This window comes from Chaetodon auriga, chromosome 21 (assembly GCF_051107435.1).
Source record: "Chaetodon auriga isolate fChaAug3 chromosome 21, fChaAug3.hap1, whole genome shotgun sequence".
Classification (NCBI taxonomy): domain Eukaryota; kingdom Metazoa; phylum Chordata; class Actinopteri; order Chaetodontiformes; family Chaetodontidae; genus Chaetodon; species Chaetodon auriga.
The window spans coordinates 19,567,290-19,587,457 of record NC_135094.1 but is presented as its reverse complement, the minus strand read 5'-3'; the positions used below and the strand labels follow the sequence as shown (position 1 = coordinate 19,587,457).

At 41.6% G+C, this 20,168-nt stretch overlaps 1 protein-coding gene and 1 non-coding gene across 2 annotated transcripts in view; one reads left to right on the top strand and one right to left on the bottom strand.

Moving 5' to 3' along the window:
* Nucleotides 1-20,168, top strand: part of reck (reversion-inducing-cysteine-rich protein with kazal motifs) — a 75,468-nt gene that overhangs the window by 28,979 nt on the left and 26,321 nt on the right. The window contains exons 4-12 of the mRNA XM_076721360.1: nucleotides 8,338-8,374; nucleotides 10,663-10,748; nucleotides 10,922-10,969; nucleotides 11,708-11,741; nucleotides 13,063-13,260; nucleotides 13,972-14,236; nucleotides 14,350-14,523; nucleotides 18,500-18,712; nucleotides 19,919-20,055. Of these exons, the coding sequence (XP_076577475.1) occupies nucleotides 8,338-8,374; nucleotides 10,663-10,748; nucleotides 10,922-10,969; nucleotides 11,708-11,741; nucleotides 13,063-13,260; nucleotides 13,972-14,236; nucleotides 14,350-14,523; nucleotides 18,500-18,712; nucleotides 19,919-20,055 (1,192 nt within the window). The remainder of the gene's footprint in view (nucleotides 1-8,337; nucleotides 8,375-10,662; nucleotides 10,749-10,921; nucleotides 10,970-11,707; nucleotides 11,742-13,062; nucleotides 13,261-13,971; nucleotides 14,237-14,349; nucleotides 14,524-18,499; nucleotides 18,713-19,918; nucleotides 20,056-20,168) is intronic.
* trnag-ucc (transfer RNA glycine (anticodon UCC)) lies at nucleotides 17,030-17,101 on the bottom strand. Its single transcript has one exon. It is a non-coding gene; the product is annotated as a tRNA-Gly (tRNA).

Genomic DNA, 20,168 nt, shown 5'->3' with positions numbered 1-20,168 from the left:
ATACATCACCTGTTTGTGAACTAAGGCTGTGCACCTGATCTGACCACAATATGTTCAGAAAATGTGGTGCATGTTGTAAAAATGACAAATGAACCTGCAAAAATCAAAATGGTTGTTTGAAACATTGAATGTGTTTTTTGAATTAATGACAGTGTGAGTAATTCTTTATTATGTTAATGCTAATGTTAAATGCAATTTTGCCAGTTTTGGTTAAGCTTTGAGGAAATGCAATGTTCTGGTGTCTTGTTGTGTTGTTGATGGTAATCTCTTGGCCAGTGTTGGGATCAAATTTGTATCAACTCTCTAATTAGACATAAAGAGGAAGTGGGTTGGTGGTTGTGGATACCAGAACATAAGAGCACCTGGTTCAACCACACACACACACACACACACACACACACACACACACACACACACACACACACACACACAGGCTCAATCTTTCCTCCCACCATGGCTAATTACAAAGCAGAGGGTCTGGTTTGGTGCTTGTCTCATCTCTCTCCAAGCAGCCTATTAGAACCACACCAGTAATTAGACTTATACAGTCTTAAATGTTTGCTCTCATCTGAACATGTGCTCTGCTCTTATTCAGCTGAACACATGCAAAAACACTGTAAGCTATTGGCATACATTTACAATACAAACACTATGCACATGTATGCCATGTAAAGTCACATATGCATCTGTTATTATCTGTTGTTTGCATGAGGTCCACAAAAATTCTATGCTTCCCAAAAGTTTAACAAAACAATGATGCCTAAAATGATGGCTATATTCATCTGTAAAAGTCTAAAATAGACGTTCTACTCATTAAATTGACGTTCAAATCTTATTTCTAAACATATAACTTATTGTTGGATTTATTTTTGCAGTTAGTTTTAGGTTTCGGATTAGAGGGGGAGTCTGCTGGTCTGGGGGCACTTAGGGCTATTGGGTATCAGTGAGGGATGAGAATCCCAACCTGGCTTCAGACCAGGATGGCATTGCTTAATCAACAGGGACACCTCGAAGCATCCCAGTGGACCCCCTCACATGGCTGGACTATCAGAACATCTAATGCAAGTCAGCACTTAACCTCAAACCATTCAGTAGGGGGTTCACGCTTCCACCCATATCCAACCCCACGTTATTCAAAGCAGCTTTTTCTCCAGGTATTCACAGAACCAGTAGGGCCCATAAGTTAGAGGGCTACACCACAAACCTCCTTCGCAGAGTGAAGAAACAATAAGCAGGCCATGCCCAGACAGTGCATTCTGCGTAATGGTGCACAGTCGAATACCATAAGCGAATTTATAGTACAACATGAGAGAATGAAGGCTGGGAACAAAAACCCTACCGGGAGACAAATGTTATGCAGTGTAACAGTCCACGGAGGATGCAGAATAGAGGAAGAGAGAGAGCGCACCATGTGTCAATAAGCAAAAAGCAGAACACACAGCTGAATTCCTCAATGTCAGTCACTCTCACAAACACTCACACCATCCAAGGTTATCATCCTCAGTCTAAAGGAGCTAGCAATGTTTTCCACCGTATAAGATGGGTTAGGGTGCAAAATAGTCAAGCTGTTGTCTGATTGGATTCTGATACATGACGAAGGCACAGAAACAACAGATAAGGCAAAAGTAAAGCTGTTTTGAATGACACAATGAAACTTAAGCAGAACCTGATCCAACGGTGGGACTCTAACCAGCACATGTAAAAATATCGACAAATCCCTCTGAGAGGCAAGGGAGCGTGACACTGACTTGAATCTCTGCATCATAAGTTTAACCATGGTGATGGCCAAATTGTTGCCCACTAAAACAAAAGCCCATGAGGCAGGAGACACACAATGGGGTTCAGGCTCTCCACTACACACCAGTGCTGGAAAGGCGTCCATTTGGCTGTGTAACAAGCTCTAGTAGACTCAGTGCTCACACTCTGGATAGTGCACACAAAATCCTGAAAGAGGCCCAGCTGCTGAAAGCATTTTCGTTCTCCAGCCAAAACCACAAACCCTGGCCTATTACCAGGTAATTCCTGATCTCCTCCCCCTCCTGACACAGAGGGTCCCCATGTCACAGCAGGCACAGAAACCATGATGCTCCTGTGTCCAATAGCCGAGGGATCAGTGGAACCAGAGGGAAGGCATATAAAAGCATCTTGAACTATGGCCGGTGGTCAAATGCATCCACCATCATTGGAGGATCATCCGTTGTGCTTGGGGAGAACCAGAGAGCGAACCATGCCTCTTCATTGACACACAGGGTTGATGTGCAGGTGAATGAACCACTTTTGCAGCTGTCTCATGTTGAGGAGACCCAGAGGAATCACCACATGACCAACTGACATCATGCCCAGCAGCTGCATGACAGAGAGAGCTGTCACCACATTGTGAGGGGTGACACCATGAAGAGAAGCTATCAGTGCTTCCAGTCTCTGCTGTGAGAGCTGCACTTTCATGCAGACCCAGTTCAAATCCACCCCCAGACAAAACAACAAGCTGGAAGGTAAGATGAGAGCTATTTGTGCAGTTTATCATAAGCCAACAGATATGATACCAGTTTCATCATCTGCAACGTGGCGTCCTCTCGGTAGCAAAACAGCAAAAGCAGGTTGTCCAGATAAAATAGCATTTTCATCCCTATGGACCAGGAACAGACTGCATGGCACCTTTAGGATCCCCTCCATGGTGCCGGCTGCACAAGAGGGAGAACAGGGTGACCAAGAAGCAGGAGGAACAGATGCACCCCCAGCAACCTCCTCTGTGTGTTTTTGCCATAGCTGGTAATTTCATTAGACAGGGCAGTCCCGCCATTTACCAGAGGAGCATCAGCAAGTCCAGGCTGATGGGAAGATCAATGAAATCCTTCGGTGATGCCTCGGGGACAGAGAATTAACGTAGCCTGATGTGCCAGATGAGTTTGCCATGATGGAGGCACATAAGGTGAGAGTTGATGTTGTAGCCTTGTTAATCTCCTGTGCATCTTCTGAAAACAGCGTATTTGGCTGAGTGGTTAGGGAGAAGACCAGCAGGTAGATGTTCACTGCTTCCAATGCTTGGAAGGCACACTGGTGACCCTGGTGGGCCCAATTGGGCAGTCAGCTGGTCCTTTTTGGAGAGTGGACCGGGGCACCATCCAGTCACCGTATTAGCCTGCCTCACACCAAATAAGGTTGTGATCAAGGGCAGATAACTGGACATCTCCTGGAGACCTTCTGAGCTCCTGCTGGGGGGAGGGGAGCTACGGGCAACCCACACAACGATCAGTGGATGGACTGGTTGGAGTTGTCTGACTTCAGATAGCCTTAGATGGCAAAGCCTAAATAAAATACAACAGCTCTTCATGCGATTAGAAAAGAGCAGAGAAGGAGCATTGCTTCTTTCCCGGCACAGAGAAATGAACTTCTGCTGTGAACAGCCGGGCTACTGATCACGCAAGAATGAACGTATCCCGGTGCTTCTGCCCCCCAAAAAACGTAATTCAGGACTGTTTGTGCTTGCTCATTTTGAAAGAGCAACAGCCAATGGTGAAAGCCCAACACTCAACCTGCTGCAACAATGACGTAACTTGATCACTCAACCAATCAGTCAGTCAGTCACAGGCAACCTTGATTGTAGGCTGACCTGTAAGAGAGAAAGTAATGTGTGTGATCTTGATGCAGAGTGTTTTGTCTTTATCTCTTGTCCATATAAGTTTGCACAACTATATTTCAAATTCGTATTTGAATTTCAGGCCTGTTCTGACCTGACAAGAACAAAACTGTGAGAGAAATGCTGTTTAGTTGGTCCAATGTAAAGCCGTTGAATTCTTGATCATATCAGTTTAAAACACAGAGAAAAATTAAGACCTTTTATCAGACACGTACACAAAGGCGCTGGCTTACTGGAAGGCTTTTCGCTTTGGCTTGACTAAACTACAACATTATTCTTCCTGTCATGTTCTTGCCTTATTGGCCCCTGCTTCATCACAAATCATGTTTATGCCTCTTGTAAAGACACTGTTACTCCTCAGCCTGCATCATAAATGATGTTGATGCCTGCTGACAGGAACGTTTGTTCACCAGCCAAGAAACACGAGGGGGAGTGTTAACAGTGACGTGCTTTTGCACAAATGACTGTCCTGTAAAGCATTACAGCATGAAAGGGAATTTTTTTTCTACCACACTTCTATGTCCATGTCTTTCTGTGACGCTGTCCCTGTCTGTGTCTCACTGTCCCTTGGGCAGAGGAGACAGACGATCTTGTTTGTGATGATTAATCCCACAACATTTTACCACAAACCTAGTGGGAGTTTCATAGGATTCATGTGTTTTCCTGTTTTTCAACACTGTTTTGATCCAAAGAATGTAATGTTTGTTCTGTGTAAAATTAGAGAAACTTTCTACAGCTTCTTCAGACTTTAGACTTTAGACTTTAGACTGCTTCTTTATTGATCCCAATTTAGGAAATTATTTTGTTGCAGTAGCAATTAGACATTCAGACAAACACAGAATGTATGCGACAGCTGTTTAAAAAAGAAACAAAAAGTAACAAAAAATATAAACAGGAATAACAGCAGTTTGTTAAAAATAAAAATATAAGTAAGTATAGCCAAATATATAGTTATATAGTATGTATTATAATGTATAATACATGTTATATAATATTATAATAATATAATAAAAATACAATATAACTAAGTATATAAACAAGTATTAACAACAAAAAATTTGTGCAGTTTCAGATGATAAATAAATGTAAACAATAGACTGTATGTGCAATATTGCAGTAGTGCAGATAATATGTAAAATATTGGGGTTTGTGAGGTTGATGGATTAACTGTTTAAGTTGCTGTTGTGCAGTGTGATGGCTCGTGGCAGGAATGATTTCCTGAAGTGGTCCTTGTGACAGCAGAGCTGGAGCAGTCTATTGGAAAAGGAGCTCCGCTGTCTGTCCACGAGGTGGTGAAGAGGATGTTCAGGGTTATGTATGATGGATAACAGTCTGTCCAGCGTGCTCCTCTCCACCACCTCCTCAAAAGTGTCTAGTTTGCAGCCAATAACAGAGCCAGTCTTCCCGATCAGTTTGTTCAGTCTTTTGGTGTCACCGGCTCCGATGCTGCTCCTCCAGCACACTGCAGCAAAGAAGAGTGCACTGGCAACAACAGACTGGTAAACGATCTCCAACATCTTGCTGCACACGTTGAATGATCTGAGCCTCCTCAGGAAATAGAGTTTGCTCATCCTCTTCTTGTAAACAGCGTTGATGTTAGTTTTCCAGTTCAGTCTGTTGTCAAGGTGCACTCCGAGGTATTTGTAATCCTCCTCCACTTAAACATTCTCCCCCAGAATACACAGTGGTTGTGTGGTCGTCCTGTTCCTTCTAAAATCAATAACCATCTCCTTGGTCTTGGCCAGGTTAAGCAGCAGGCGACCAGACCATTCCACAAAATCGTCCACCACTGCTCTGTGTTCCTCCTCTCATCCATCCTTTATACACCCCACAACCGTTAAGTCGTCCAAAAACTTCTGTAGGTGGCACGATGAAGAGTTGTACTGAAAGTCTGAGGTGTACAAGGTGAAGAGAAAAGGAGACAGGACAGTCCCCTGTGGTGCTCCTGTACTACTTTCCACGGTCTCAGAGAGAATGTTGCCCAGTCAGACAAACTGCGGTCTGTCTGTCAGGTAGTCAATAATCCAGGAGATTGTGGGCATGTCGACTCCCATCACTCGCAGCTTCTCACGGAGGAGCAGTGGCTGGATGATATTAAATGCACTGGAGAAATCAAAGAAAGTGATCTTCACAGTGCTGCCACTACAATCCAGGTGGGAGTGAGCATGCTGCAGCAGGTGTGTGATGGCATCGTCCACACCCACATGGGGTTGGTAGGTGAACTGTAGAGGGTCCGGTGATGATTTCACCTGCGGTTTGAGGTGGGCCAGGACCAGCCTCTCCAGCACCTTCATCATGAGTGATGTAAAGGCAATGGGTCGGTAATCGTTGGGGCCAGATAAGATTTCTTCTTTGGAACAGGAACCACGCAGGACGTCTTCCACAGCATGGGGACTCTCTGCAGGCTCAGGCTCAGGCTCAGGTTGAAGTAACTTCAGTAACTTTTCACATCTCGTCAACGTCTCAGTCACTTGTTCGATATATTTCTTCAGACAGATTTTTTTCAAAGTCAAGGAATTACAGTATTAGATGAGTCTGCCCCTAACCCTAGTCCCGAGGATTTTCTGTTACCTACCAGAAAATTATATGCCCCTAACAGTAACCCTAAAGTGGAAAGAGGATCACCGGTCAGCCTTCATTTATCGTGGGAGATTGTACCTGGGGGCAGACAAATTGCACAGTGAAAGCGAGGCTTAAAGTGAAGCAGTTTAAATGGAGATGGTGTTATTATTCTACACCTATTATGTTGTTTAATCAACATTGTGAGTCAAAGTATGTACATCAGACATTTTTAAATGCATAAGCACTTCATATGATAAAGTACAAATGTAAATACTTACTCCATAAAGCTGTGACCAAGTCCACTACCATAGCTGAAAGCAGAAGCCAGTGAGGTTTTTGTACTATCCGCAGCAATCGATGTGTACATACTAGTACTCTTGTCCATGTGGGAGTTTCCGTTGCACTCCAACAGTGTAGTGTGCACTATGAAGGTATATACACCAAACAGACAGATAGGTGGAAATCCACCTGAAAGGTCGAAAGAAAATGGCCCTTACAAAAGCCCAATATACAGCATTCTGTATATTGGGCAAATCTAACCCTCGTATGTTAATAACAGTAAAGGGTGCTTTCACAGCTAACATGTTTGGTTCAGTTAAAATGTGTTTGCCCATTTAGTGCAGTAGTTTTGGGCTGGTCTGAAAACCATCAACCAAACCCTGATGTAGACAAACAGACTGAGACTAACAGAAAGAGGGTCTCAGTCCACTTCTAAGCAGATCCTTGTGCTGTACGTTTGTGCTCTGAAAACAAATGAACCAACCAAAGGATTTTTTGAAAAAAGATGGATGATTTCAAAGGCTACACTACTGCTGAATCCATCTACTGATTAAGTACTGCTCAGGAAGTGATCTTACAATCAATCTTTATGAGCCGTGTATGCATTTGTGTAATTATACTAGACACCTAGAACTTTCTCATCCTGTCTCTACCTGTTAATTCCTCACAATTCATATAATTCGGTCAATGCAGTCTAATGCTAATAATAATGTTTCTAAGCAGATACTTCTTTATCAGCAGAATTAAACTTCCCCAAGTGTAGGATGACGGTGGACAAAACTGTTTAATCAATAAACTACCTGTCAATCAGTGTGTCTTCATGTTTACTCCTCTTTGGTCATTTGTAAAATGTCAGTGTGAACATGAAAACTACACCAGAACTATAATGGAACAATATATAATTTCTTTCCCTTGGTCTGGACCAAATGAACCCAAATATAGGTGTGAAAGCACCATGAAGGTATATCATCTGCCCAAAAAGCAATAAACTAATGTATTAAAATTTTAACTACCTCTGCAAGCAGAATTGTATCCCTAGTATGTATATCAAGCACAAACTTAAGGCATATTATGTGAAAGTGTGCAAAATGTAATTTAGTGGTAAGCTAAGGAAGTATTAAGTATTAAGAAGTATTAACCTAGTATGTCAAAAGTAAGGTATAAGCCCAATATAGTTTTACAAAAAAGCAAACTTAGTACATACATCAAATACTTTTCCAGGGGACGAAGAACCTTTTGAGGAACTCAGGAACCAGCAGATTCTTTTGTCCAATACTCATTGGTTGGTGCTGTTATTGTGACCACAGTTTAACCAGCATACATGTGGATGTTTGCTTTACATATTTAATGAACCCTCAAATGATCGCCCACCGAGAAGCATTTAGCAGTTCTAAGATTATATTCACAAAAACAGCTGATTACAATTGTTGGTCGCACAAACCATGAGCCAGTCATCATAGAAGATTAACCATGGTGTGCAATGGCTTCAATTTGAAGAGCTATGTGGTGGATAAGCACACCAGCTGTGCATACATAATTGCAGAGGTTTGTGAATGTTTGTGAGTGTGTGAAGACAATGTTGGAGCCTTTTGGGTGGCGTACCACAGATCTATAGATGTCTATAAATGTCCTTTGAAAAACTCTCAACTTTTTTCTCAAAATGAAAGGACAATAATTTGTTTCTACATAATGAGACATTATAGTATTAATCATTAATTTTAGCTTGTTTGTTTGATCAATGGTAACCTCATCCTCTCAGTAGGCCACCTCAGCTCCAACCAGGCCTCTTCCAGTTTGAACAATTACGGTATCTCTTGACCTGTGCTTGATTGACATCAACCTTTTCCTTTGCCTTCCAGAATGAACTTTGGATGTGCATCAACTCTACACTACCAGGTAAGAGAAGAGTACATGTATTAAACCCAGTATGTGTAGGATTTTAAAATTTCTGACTTTGGCATCTCCTACAGCTGTATCATAAAAGACCCCAGTTGATGTGTTTGCTTGAACAATACAGCAAATTTGTAATGAGGAAGGTGTTGCTTGTAACAATGAGAGAGAGAGAATTATCACTAACTGTGCAGTTCCTCTCACGTCTAAAGAGCCCTTTAGCCTCTTTTAGCTGTTTTGATTTGAGAGCCTGTAACTTTACTGTTGTCTGTTCAAAAGTCCTGATAAACTGCTGTGTACTGCCGCAGTCCCAAATGTCAGACAGACACGGTCAATAACTACCTGTTGAACATAGTGGAACATTTAGCAGCTAAAGATCCACATAGTTTTCTCAGGGGTCAGCGGAGACCGAAACAGAACTTGAGACTTATATTCACCTGGAACAGGATTCTAATTAAATGGTAATATTGCTCTATGTCTGTTAAATATGTAAATCAGCAACTGTTCCGGACCATGTTAGCAGACAAGTTACCAACTTTACAAGACTGTTATGTGACATACGTGTGTTATGTTCATCTTATTATGGACTTCTGTGAAGTGGCAGAAAAAAACAGATTAATGCAGCTTTAAAGACATAGAATTGTTTTCATTCTCATATTTATTCCAATATGAAAACTGGTGGGTCTATCAGAGAATAACTCTGCAGACACACAGAATACACTTACAATAAATCAAAAAGAAACACATTGACTCTAGGACATGACATTCAACCCAAGTGCACCTACTGTGTGTATCTGGTTGCATGAGAAGAGATGGTAGCAAGTGAAGCTGTTAAAGCTGTGAGGAGAGTTAGCCCTGACCAGAGCAGACAGCAGGCTGGGGATCAAAGGCCTAAATCCTGCTGCCTGTGCTTGGAACAAATCTACCTGTCAGAAGCCTAATAGTCTCCAGATTGGGAGGTATTGTTATTCTTACTTTTTTGTACCCACTCAGCACTGGTGTCCAGACAGCTTCAGGAGTCTGTAAAGATTTAACCTGTTAAGGAACAAGCTTCCCTCAGATCCTCCCAGCCTCTGAGATATCATCAATTCTCTGATGTTCAGTGCATTCCAGCAGCTTTTAAGGGTTTACTCTGTTGGTGTGACCACTCCTCAACATGCCAGCTTCAATTAATGATTCCCCTCACTTATCCGAAAGCTTTTCTTCAACTCTTGCAAAGTGCATTGGAACTTGTTGGACATCAACATACAACACATTTAGTGGCAGAAAGAGCAACGGTTCAATGTCGCTTGGAAACAGCAGTTAAAACAAAAGATAACATTTTTGTCATTTATTTTGAAAAATGTAAACGTCAAACAGCAGCTCTTTGGCCATACTTCTTACTGTAACGCACTGAAATGTTTGCATATGATTAATGAGAAAAAAATGAATATGTCAGTAATAGCTAATCATTTGTAAAAGAAAAAAAAAAGAAGAAGTAAATCAACTCAAGAATCACACAGTCAAGTTTTACACAGTTCAGTGGCCAGTGTAGCTTCAGGCCAGTTACCTTCCCGAACTGGTACAGAGGCAAGAGGTGTACTCAATGATGGACATACCTGACACCATATTTGGTCCATAAATAGAAGGAGGGTATCAATGGGGAGGTACCTAACCTGATTTAGAGGATGTACTTACCTCAGCAGTCAAGAATACTTGAAAAACACTTCACAAACTGCAATACAGTGTATATTCACTGCTAGTGTAACCCTAACCCTTATGTAAAAGCTAAGAGAAAATAAGAAGAGAAACAGCAAAAATACACTGTATCGAAGTAAAAATGAACAAGGAATTTGGAATTATTTAAGAACTAAGAAAACACCACTGTAAAACCTCGTTATCATGGTATAATTAACAGAACACAGCTGTCCCACTGCCATAGCTGACCAGCTTTGGGACTCCGATGAAATACTTTAAATCTAGTAGTATCACAGGAATCGGTATTTCTGTCACTAGAGGAATTGATCTCTCACTCCTCTGTACTTTGAAATTCTCCCTCTGTTCATTGAAGATTGGTTCAAAATGTCAGCTATAGACGTAAAGATATATATAGATACAATATGTGAGGTCTGTTTGGTCAGTTATCTGCAAAAATGAGACAAATGCACCACCAAACATGACATATATGCAGCTTTTGATGAAAGCCAGCATTGTCCTAAGAAATAAATTGACCTCCACTAACTGTACAAGCTACCCTCCATAAAATAGATGCACATAACACATGGTTGAGCCTGTGGTGTTTGATTTGTCTCCAGGAGTATCCAGGAAGTCAGATGGCTGGGTTGGGCTGGGCTGCTGTGAGCTGGCTATCTCAGCTGAGTGTCGCAGGGAGTGCAGACAGGTGAGATGTTTTAAATAAAGCATGATCAGCTTTCTTTGTCAGAGTGACTGCGCTAACGTTAGTGCTGCTCAGACCTTTATTCACATTTAGGTAAGGTCCACCTATGCTGCCTTTTACTGCTCTGTTGCACTGCTCTCTTACCAACTTTGATTTCATTTCTCTTCCCTTTACAGGCATCATCTAAAAATGACATAACAAAAGTATGCAAAAAGGTCACAGAGGTAAGTTAAAGAGTTTCAGAGAAATACAATTATTTCAGCAGCTGCAGGTTAGCTTTTGAAAAACCAGAATGATGTGAAGACCCAAGTTCTCTTATTCACACATAAGCTATAAAAAATAAGATATATATTATCACCACTATTCTTAATAACTGTACTTCTTCCACTACACATTTCACTAGCGGTGTTGCTGCCACCACTACTGCTACTACTGTGAAATGTAAGATGATACTAACAGTAACTTCAGTTTAAGTAAAAACAAAATATACACCATTGTTTAAAAAACCAAAAATAAATTGGAACGAACAATGAAAAGGGATCAAGGAAACCAAGGAAATTAAGACTTTTTTTCATAAAGATGAGAATATTCTCGCTCAAGATCAATCTGAGGGGTCACAAGATAATTAAATGAATCAAAAAGATTTAAAAAAAAAAAAAAACATTCTGCAGCACAAAAAAGCTTATTTTTTCAGATTTTTGTCCAATTTTTCACCTTTTCTCATACCTGGTAGATACTTTCACATCTTCATAAAGACCTCTAAAAATCCATCAGATGAAACAGAGAAGGAAGAATCACTTTGTTTGAACTGCTCATGACATTCTATCCTAAAGCAGAAGGCGTTTGGTTTGGTCATTGTAAGCAGTTGCTAGCCCAAAAGGCTGAGAGCCACTGAGACAGAGCTTTACGTGCTGTTTGTTTAATACTGCATTGAAATAGTGACTTTTCTCTTCTTGTTCTAGAACTCGCTCTACAGCTGCATCACCAAAAATGAAAGTAAGTTGCTACTCACACAGATATAAACAAGATGAACAGGGAAGAATCCAACAACTGCAAACAGTGATCTCATCTCTCCTTCCAGCCAATAAATAAATAAACCATTCAAGCACACCACTGTCTTCTGGGACCAGTGGATGGGCTTGTTTGTACTCTTTTTCTTTTTCTCTTTCTCTCTGTGTCCCATTTTTGCACTCTGTCACACATGCTGTAAATACACAAAATGCACAGATGCACACAGGCAGCAGAGCCATATTATTTGCCGAGCATGTGAGGTCAATAACTTCCTGTTGAGAGGTCTAATGTTTGTCAATCAGCTTAAGCAACGATAATGAAATTAGAAGAGTTTTTATCTGCCAGAGGTTTAGACGGCTGAATCAGGCCGACAGTGCATGGATATGTTTTTGACAATGAAACATTCAGGCCCAAAAAGTAAGTCATTGCTTAGATTGTCAATTTTTATTATCATAGACACTGTTTGATGCACATGAGAATACTCAGTGTATGTCATTAAACAGGGAAATATGGAGAGCATGCAGTGAAGCTGCCAATGAAATGTTGAAATTACTGAGAACAAAACATACTGGCAACATCCACTCTCACTTTATATGCCATGGCAGTTCTTTCAAACAATATGTTGTTCCGCATCAATCTTTGTGGCAGCTGCAGTACAGGATTAGCAGAGAGAGAGAACAATGCACTGCTATGATAGTGTATATATGAACGTTTTTCCTTGATGTCATAGTATTGACCAAGGAGACAAAGGTCTCTTATACTCCCAGCAAAGGCGCTTCTGAATAGTAATATTTTTTTCATGTGAGAGCAAGATGAGGATATTAGTGCTAGAGGATTTTGTTACCTTTGCGTAACCGGGCTCGCTTTTCAACATGCAACTCCTTGCAATGGTGAAAAGAAAATTAGCTGCTACTTATTAGAGCATTTACCTGTGCACATTTGTCAGGATTTGCTGGTTTCACACTGGATTTTCATCAAATTGTTCAGCAACATGTATTCCAAGTTCCATTAGCTAAAATAATTCCATATCTGTTCAAATTCCACACACTAGTTCGTATTTAAGACCGTAGAGCATTAGCATTTCAGCAGTATAGCACAATACCACATGGCCACTCAGCACTGTCATTTGCAGGCGTTGTTATGGCTGATCTTTTATTACTGTACCAATGTTTTTAAAGATTTTGGTTTTGCTGTCACATCAAAAGTGCCCTCGTTTTTAGAGGCCAGTTCAGTTCGTTACTCACAAAAGCACTGGTGTGTGTTTAAGAAATTTAACCTTTTTGTGTGTTTGTGTGTGCCCCTCCAGTGGGCTCCACATGCTGCAGCTATGCGGGACGTCACACCACCTGTAGGGAGTACTGCCAGGCCATCTTCAGGACTGACTCGACCCCCACAGTGTCCCAGATCAATGCTGTCAAAGAATACTGTCAGAGTCACAGCGCTCAGCTGCTCAGCTGCGTCAGCAACTTCACCAAGTCTTACCCCATACGCAGCCCCATAGACAGTAAGTCCATCCACACTTCACACTACAGACACACAGCTGACTCCCTGGATTCACTAGTCAAACACAGATGCTTTGTTAGTATGCCATTATTTGGTGGGGGTTCTAAGTTTGCCAAATCAAAAGAAGTTTTTTGTTCTTGTGGTAACTGGTCATGCGAAGCTTTTGTTTTCATTTGTCCAGCTTTAGAGTTATCCGCCTTTCAAATCTCTGCCTTCATGCCAGTACAATGGAGGTAAATGGAATTTAGCTTGTAGTGCGCTAAGCTTTGAAAAAAGACAATTCAAAATTGAACAGTTCTTTCCAGTAACAGTTTCCTTATTGTTCTGGATGATGCACAGAATATGTAATCAACAGATCAACAGAACTACAACTAGTATTTCCCTTCCAGTTGTTTGCCTGTGGTTTATTGCTTCAACATACAGTTTTACCTTTGGACAGAGCCATTCAGACAATCTACAGCTTTTCAGGTTTACTTATATTATGTTCTCTCTATCCTACTCATTCACTCCATCTTTCATGATTGATTCACTTCCCTTAAGTAAGACAGCAGATGGGAGCCTCCTACTGGAAAATACTGTTCACCTCAGGTTTCAGAATTAGCTGGAAACTTGTTAACTACCTGAACTGTGACATCAATTATTCTTGATAGAGCCATATATATCATGATGTAGTACATTTTCCAGCACTAATCAATTCATCCGTCCCTTCCAGGTCTGTACTGTTGTGACCGGGCGGAGGCTACGCACTGCCAGGTGGCTTGCCGGCGAATCCTTCGCACCATGAGCACAGAGCATGAGATCATGGAGGGTTTGATCGAGGAGTGTGGCTCCCAGCCTCTTCCTCAGGAACCCATGTGGCAGTGCTTTCTAGGCAGCGCTCAACCTCCCTCCCCACCGGAAGAGGAGACCCCCCATCCCGCGAAGATGGACTGTGCCAAGCTGCATTGCTGCTCCAAGGCGAACACCTCTGTCTGCAGGTACATCTTAGTGGAAGCCAGTCCATTTGTGTCATCTGTTCTGAGGCAGATCGCAGGTTGAGGTGAAACATGTCAGTTTTTCTTGCTATAACTTAGACTGTGCTCTCTGTCAGGGACATGTGTCAGAGAATCAGCACTAACTGGGGGAGCCAGACGTGGCAGGACTTTGACCAGCTCTGTGAGTACAACCCCGTGGAGACAGAGCTGATCAACTGCCTGGCTGATGTCAGAGAGCCCTGCCAGCTAGGCTGCAAGGACCTCACCTACTGCACCAACTTCAATAACAGGTTTGACTTCTGCATTCTCGCCATACTCTTGTATGTTCACATAACACTCAGTGATTGCAATCATCTCGAAAACAGCACCAGGGTTCCAAAATTCTAACTCTTAGACCAGCAATCAGCACAAGCCAGCACACTTACAGTTTACTCAGAAAATGCAGCCGTCAATCCTCACACTCATTTCTTAATCCTTTAACTGTGCTCCTGAGCAACCGTGTGAAAATGTATTATTTAGAGCCTGAAGGAAAGAAAGAGGCCGAGAGGGAAAACAAGAGACAGATTTATGTTGAACCCAGCGTGACCCTGGAGTTATCAGAACCGCAGCATGTTTTACACACTGTCAACAGATGGGGCCAAAAGCCAAATGGAACGACTTCAAAGGCTGTACTGGGAAGTCACACTAACACACACACACATCAAAACAAACTCAAATATGCTTCACACATAGACACAGCAGTCTGCAGGTCACCTGGTGAGAAAGGCAACCACAAAAGCTGACAGCCACTTGACTCTGTAGAGCATTCTGAAGAGCCTAGAATATTTTTTTCAGCGGAGAAGAGATGTGAGTTTGTTTTATGACAAGGGGTTCAATTAGATTGGACTGTCGAATATTTTAAAATGCTACATTTATTTATTGCATACATTCATTGTCTGTAACTAACTTGGTAGCATCAAAACTGTGCTCTAAACATTGACCAACAGGTATCAAATCATGGTTTATTTAGTGGCTTGAAACATAAGGGTCACATACAGGAGAGATTGACTTTTGACCCTGAATGTGGGAAGGGGTTGATAGATGTCTACATTTAGGTTAATCCAGATATTTTCAAGCAAGTGAGAGTACTGAACAGCGCTTTCAGACTGGAATTGGTTTAGTCTTAAACCAGATGGTTGAGTGATTTGGACGCTTAAAATGGAATTGTGATGTTGAGTAATCTGTGATGAAGATTAAGAAAGAATTGGCTGAAATGGCTTTTGGACCCAAAACAACAATAAAATGAATGCTGTTTTGTGGATTAAGTGTTCGATTTTAACAATAAGGCGCATAAGGCAGAGAGGCAGAAGCCACACCAGAAGTTCAGGTTACCTCACATGACATATATTTGATTGGATCTGTGATGTCAAAGCTATGTCACTCAAGCGCATTTTCACACCCACTGCTTGTGGTGTCTGTCTATGAGATTTTGAGACACCTCTCCCTGAAACTTGAATTTTGATTGGGTCCTTGTTCTGGTTGTTTTACTTCGTTATTCAACTTTCATTGTTCGCTGCTTAGAGACATTTCTCAAAACCTGCACAAATAAAACCCAATCTAACTTCGTAGATACCAGTAGATTACTGTAGACTAAAGGTCTACAGCCATGCTAGCAGCTCTGTGAGGCTGTGCTTAGGTACAGCAGTGCTTTGAGATGAATGCTAAATGCTAATGGCTGCATTAAATGAAAAGTCATGGGATCAATAAATTCATTATTTTCTATAGGCGCATCCTTTGGAGACCATGTATGTCACAGCCTTCTCTCAAAGTATGCTACACCCTTTATTCAAATCACAAGCATTTACCCAAAGCTGTCTGTCATTACTCGCAAAGAAAATAATTTGACAAACTATGGTTTCAGATCATGATGGTGTGGAGCTCATGCTGTGGCACTGTGGGAACTGATGTTCGGACAAACAAACTGTGTGTGAGGCTCTTTGAGTCTCCTTTGATGGGCTACAGGAGAGCCTTGTATGGGTGTCTCCTCCCTTGAGGGGTTCAAACGTGGGGCTATGTAGCCAGGAGCAGCATGGAAGACAAACACTTGTCTGGAAGTGGTGAAGAATGGGGTTAATAACTGTATGTGTCTCGCAAGACCCTCTTGATTTTAAGGAGTGTAAAAAAAAAAAAAAAAACAAAACTTTGGTATTTTTCAAGAATACACAGTGGGCATAAGGTCACGGTGAAGACATCAACAGAAGGTATTTTCACAGAGCTGCTACTCTCTACTAAACATTCTTGTCCTGTATTACACAAGTATGTAGTTAAAAAGACCAAGGCCTTACAGAACAATGGCCAAGCATCAAGGAAAATAAAACAGAGAATTTGTCAAAAAAACCCGATTATGTATGTATGATTGTTAAAGAAAACACAAGGGTTGCAATCAATTGTTCAGTTCTTTTATCCAGAATGATGTGAGTGTTGATTGCTATGGTTCCAAGAAAGAAGCATATTACAATATATTCCCCAAATAAATCATAACTCCAGCCTTTAAGTCGTGTTAAATATTTGCACATTGAAGTATCAAACATATTTCAAATGAGGACACAAACCAAATGTGTGCTTCGTTATATTGTTTAACAAATATTATCCATTAACCTTCATGTTAGTTCTTAAGAACACCATAATCCCAAACAATAGAAACAAACTGCCTCTTACATTGAAGGCTATAAGATTAGATTCGATTCATTATTTATTGTCATTGTCAGAGTGCAGTGAAATGCAGTAAAGATTGCCGAGAAGATTAAGAAATTACTCTGCGATGGCCGGGAATCGAACCCGGGTCAACTGCTTGGAAGGCAGCTATGCTTACCACTATACCACCATCGCTATTAAAGAGGTGCATGAAAAAAGGCTGCAACCACTCAATCGAGGTGAAGGTGTGTGGAGACTGAACCACTGCTTGGTGTCCTCTAACATTCTGATGCAATATTCACAGGAAATAATCTGCACAAAATCCATCTACATGGCACACATTCGGTTCACGTTTTGGTTTAGTGGCACAGTTTATCAGTTGTTCTGTACTGTTATTGTTGTGCATTGAATATAATATGAAATATCCATAAAATATGTCACTAAGCCAGGGGTGGTCAGTTTACTCTATGATAGAAAAGGGTTGGGAACCACTGCTTCAGAGGACCCATAGGCTTGGGCTCACAGAGACTGTGGTAATGGTGCTTATTGGTGATGTCATGCCTGGAAGTTGCCTTTAAATAGACATAAAATCATGAATATCAGGAGGCTTCTTATTCTAGACACGAACATGTTTGTAGGATGTATTGTGCAAAAGTGATTTTACCTGCACCCAACAGCTACAGTAGAAGGCAGGATGCAGAGCCTGGCATCATAGCTGGCTGTGTTCATGACCTCCCTGATCCCCCTCTTTAATCACACAAGGTCAATGACAAGCACAAAGCATTCTGTCTCGTGCACACAGACTGTGTACGTCACCAAGTGCACCTGCTGTTTTGGTTCTTGTATTTGTAGCAGTGCAAAGTGCGAAAGGGCTGTGGAGCCAAACATTGTAGCAGCAGTTTTCCGAAGTGTTCTCAAGCCGATGAGCCTATGGACTCATTTCATTTGCATCTCATTTCAAGTTTTACACAACTTTATTGAAACATAAATGAAGAACCATTATTGTATGCACTGCTGCAGCCTTGATTAAGTTGCTCTTAATAAGAATAAGCTGGTTGACAAATTTACTTTTGGTTTCACACAAAACCACTGCTGTCCACTGATATGACCATGGGGTTAAATCAAGTCAAGGATACATGGTTTTACACACACACACTCACTCACACACTCACACACAGTTGCTTCAAGGTAAATAAAGCATCCACTCATCAACAGCAAACGGAATGATGGAACCACACCCAGACCTTCTGCCTGGAACCTTCTCCTTTTAAACCACCAATTAGCTGACTCACTTGAGACCAAACCCACCAATCAGACATCAAAGACACTTCCTGGTACAGTGGAAGGGAAAACAGTCCTCGCATTACCCAGAGGGAGTTGAGCTCCCTCTGTAAGGGCTGCAGAGCAGATGCTATAAGGCTAAAGCTACAGCACACCTTGTCCTGCAATCATCTGATTGCTCGTGTTTAGAAACTGACCACATGTTGGTTGCTTTTGTTCTGAGCACACTTTTTTAAAAATAATTTCGAAATGTTTACTTTTTAGGTACAAAACAACTTTTATTTCACTTCCAGTTCTTGTCTCTGTCCACAGGCCAACAGAGCTGTTCCGCAGCTGTAATGTCCAGTCAGACCAGGGAGCCATGAACGACATTAAGCTGTGGTCCAATGGGACGATCAAGATGCCTTTCATGAATATACCTGTGCTGGACATCAGGAAGTGTCTGCCAGACATGTGGAAGGCCGTGGCCTGTTCCCTGCAGATCAAACCCTGTCACAGCAAGTCCAGAGGCAGTGTCATATGCAAGTATGTCTATTACCATCTTTCAAGTATCAAGTTGTTACCCAGTAGTAGGTAGTTACAGGGTCGCACATGACCAGGAGGAAAAATGTGGAGTGAGAGTAAAGTTGACCTATAATCAATACAAATGTTTTTCAGATTCAGACCATCATTAATGCTCTTATAGAGTCAGTGAATCTAAATCACTTGAGGAAAGAAAATAAAGATAGAAATAAAAGTACTCTGATGCTGAATGTCCAAGTTATCAATATTCAAGTTAGCAAGACATACTCAGACGGCAAAACAACATAAACCCCATTCAGGCTAGCTTTTAACATCATCTGCTCTGGTCGATGATTTTAATCCCATCCAGAGGCTATATGTGGGTAAAAACCCCCACCGCAGTAATAATTATAGTAATAATACAGCCTACTGTTTTTCAAGAAACTCACTGAGCATAATAGATAAAGTCTGGACACCACTGCAGTCACCAGTACCTACCACCTTAAACGATTATCTGTAGCTACAATAAACCGCAGGTCAAGATCTGACCTCAGATCAGCAGGATACAAACTGATGCATTAGCATGGCTGTTACTAGAACTGACAGCAGCCCCTTTTTAGAGTTTTTATGCAACTGGGTAAACAAATTTCTATGTTTGTCAAATGTTTCTAAGTACAAGGACGTATCCCTAAATTCTTTATTGTGCATACAGTATGTGTACATCTAAAAGCAGGCTAGAAACCTGAACTGCTGCTGTGGGGACAGTTCAGGACAATTCAGCTTTCTCTTTATTATCTTTTCCCTCTTCTCCTGACTCTTTTGTTGGTCTGTGCAGTCAGCTATGAGTGATAAGAACATAAACACATGTACTTGGGGTTTGATAGACAGGTGGAGGCGCTGTCGTTCTCTCAGAATCTGCCGTGTCATGTCTGGAGTGTGTGTGTGTGTGTAATACATATGTCTTGTTCACTCATTTGTCAGATACAACCTTCCCCTCAGCTTTTAATCCCCCACTTGTCTTGGGTAACATTTCAACATCACACATTGTCCAGCTTCAGGCTGTGTGTGTTGGCAGAGCCTCTCACTCTGCACCCAGCCTCGCTTACACCCTCCAAAATTCTACACTTGTTGACATAGAAGTTACACGTGAACACTTTAAGTTGATTGACTCTTCTAGGTTTTTTTCAAGCAGGCTTTTTAGCGTCATGTCATCTCTTATCTGTATCGCAGGTCAGATTGTGTGGACATCCTAACCCAGTGTGGGGACAGGAAACGTTTCCATGAAGGACAAACTCCAGAGAGGATCTGTGAGCTTCTTTCGCCTATTGATGACCCTGAACGCTGCATTCCCCTCCACAGATACCTCAGTGAGTCACAACCAAAAGTATATATTCCTCAAGGGGACCTGGAATGTTTTTGAACCTTCAGTGTTCAGTGTTGAGCAGCGGTCGCTCTTTCCTGTAGTGCGATGCAGAGGAGT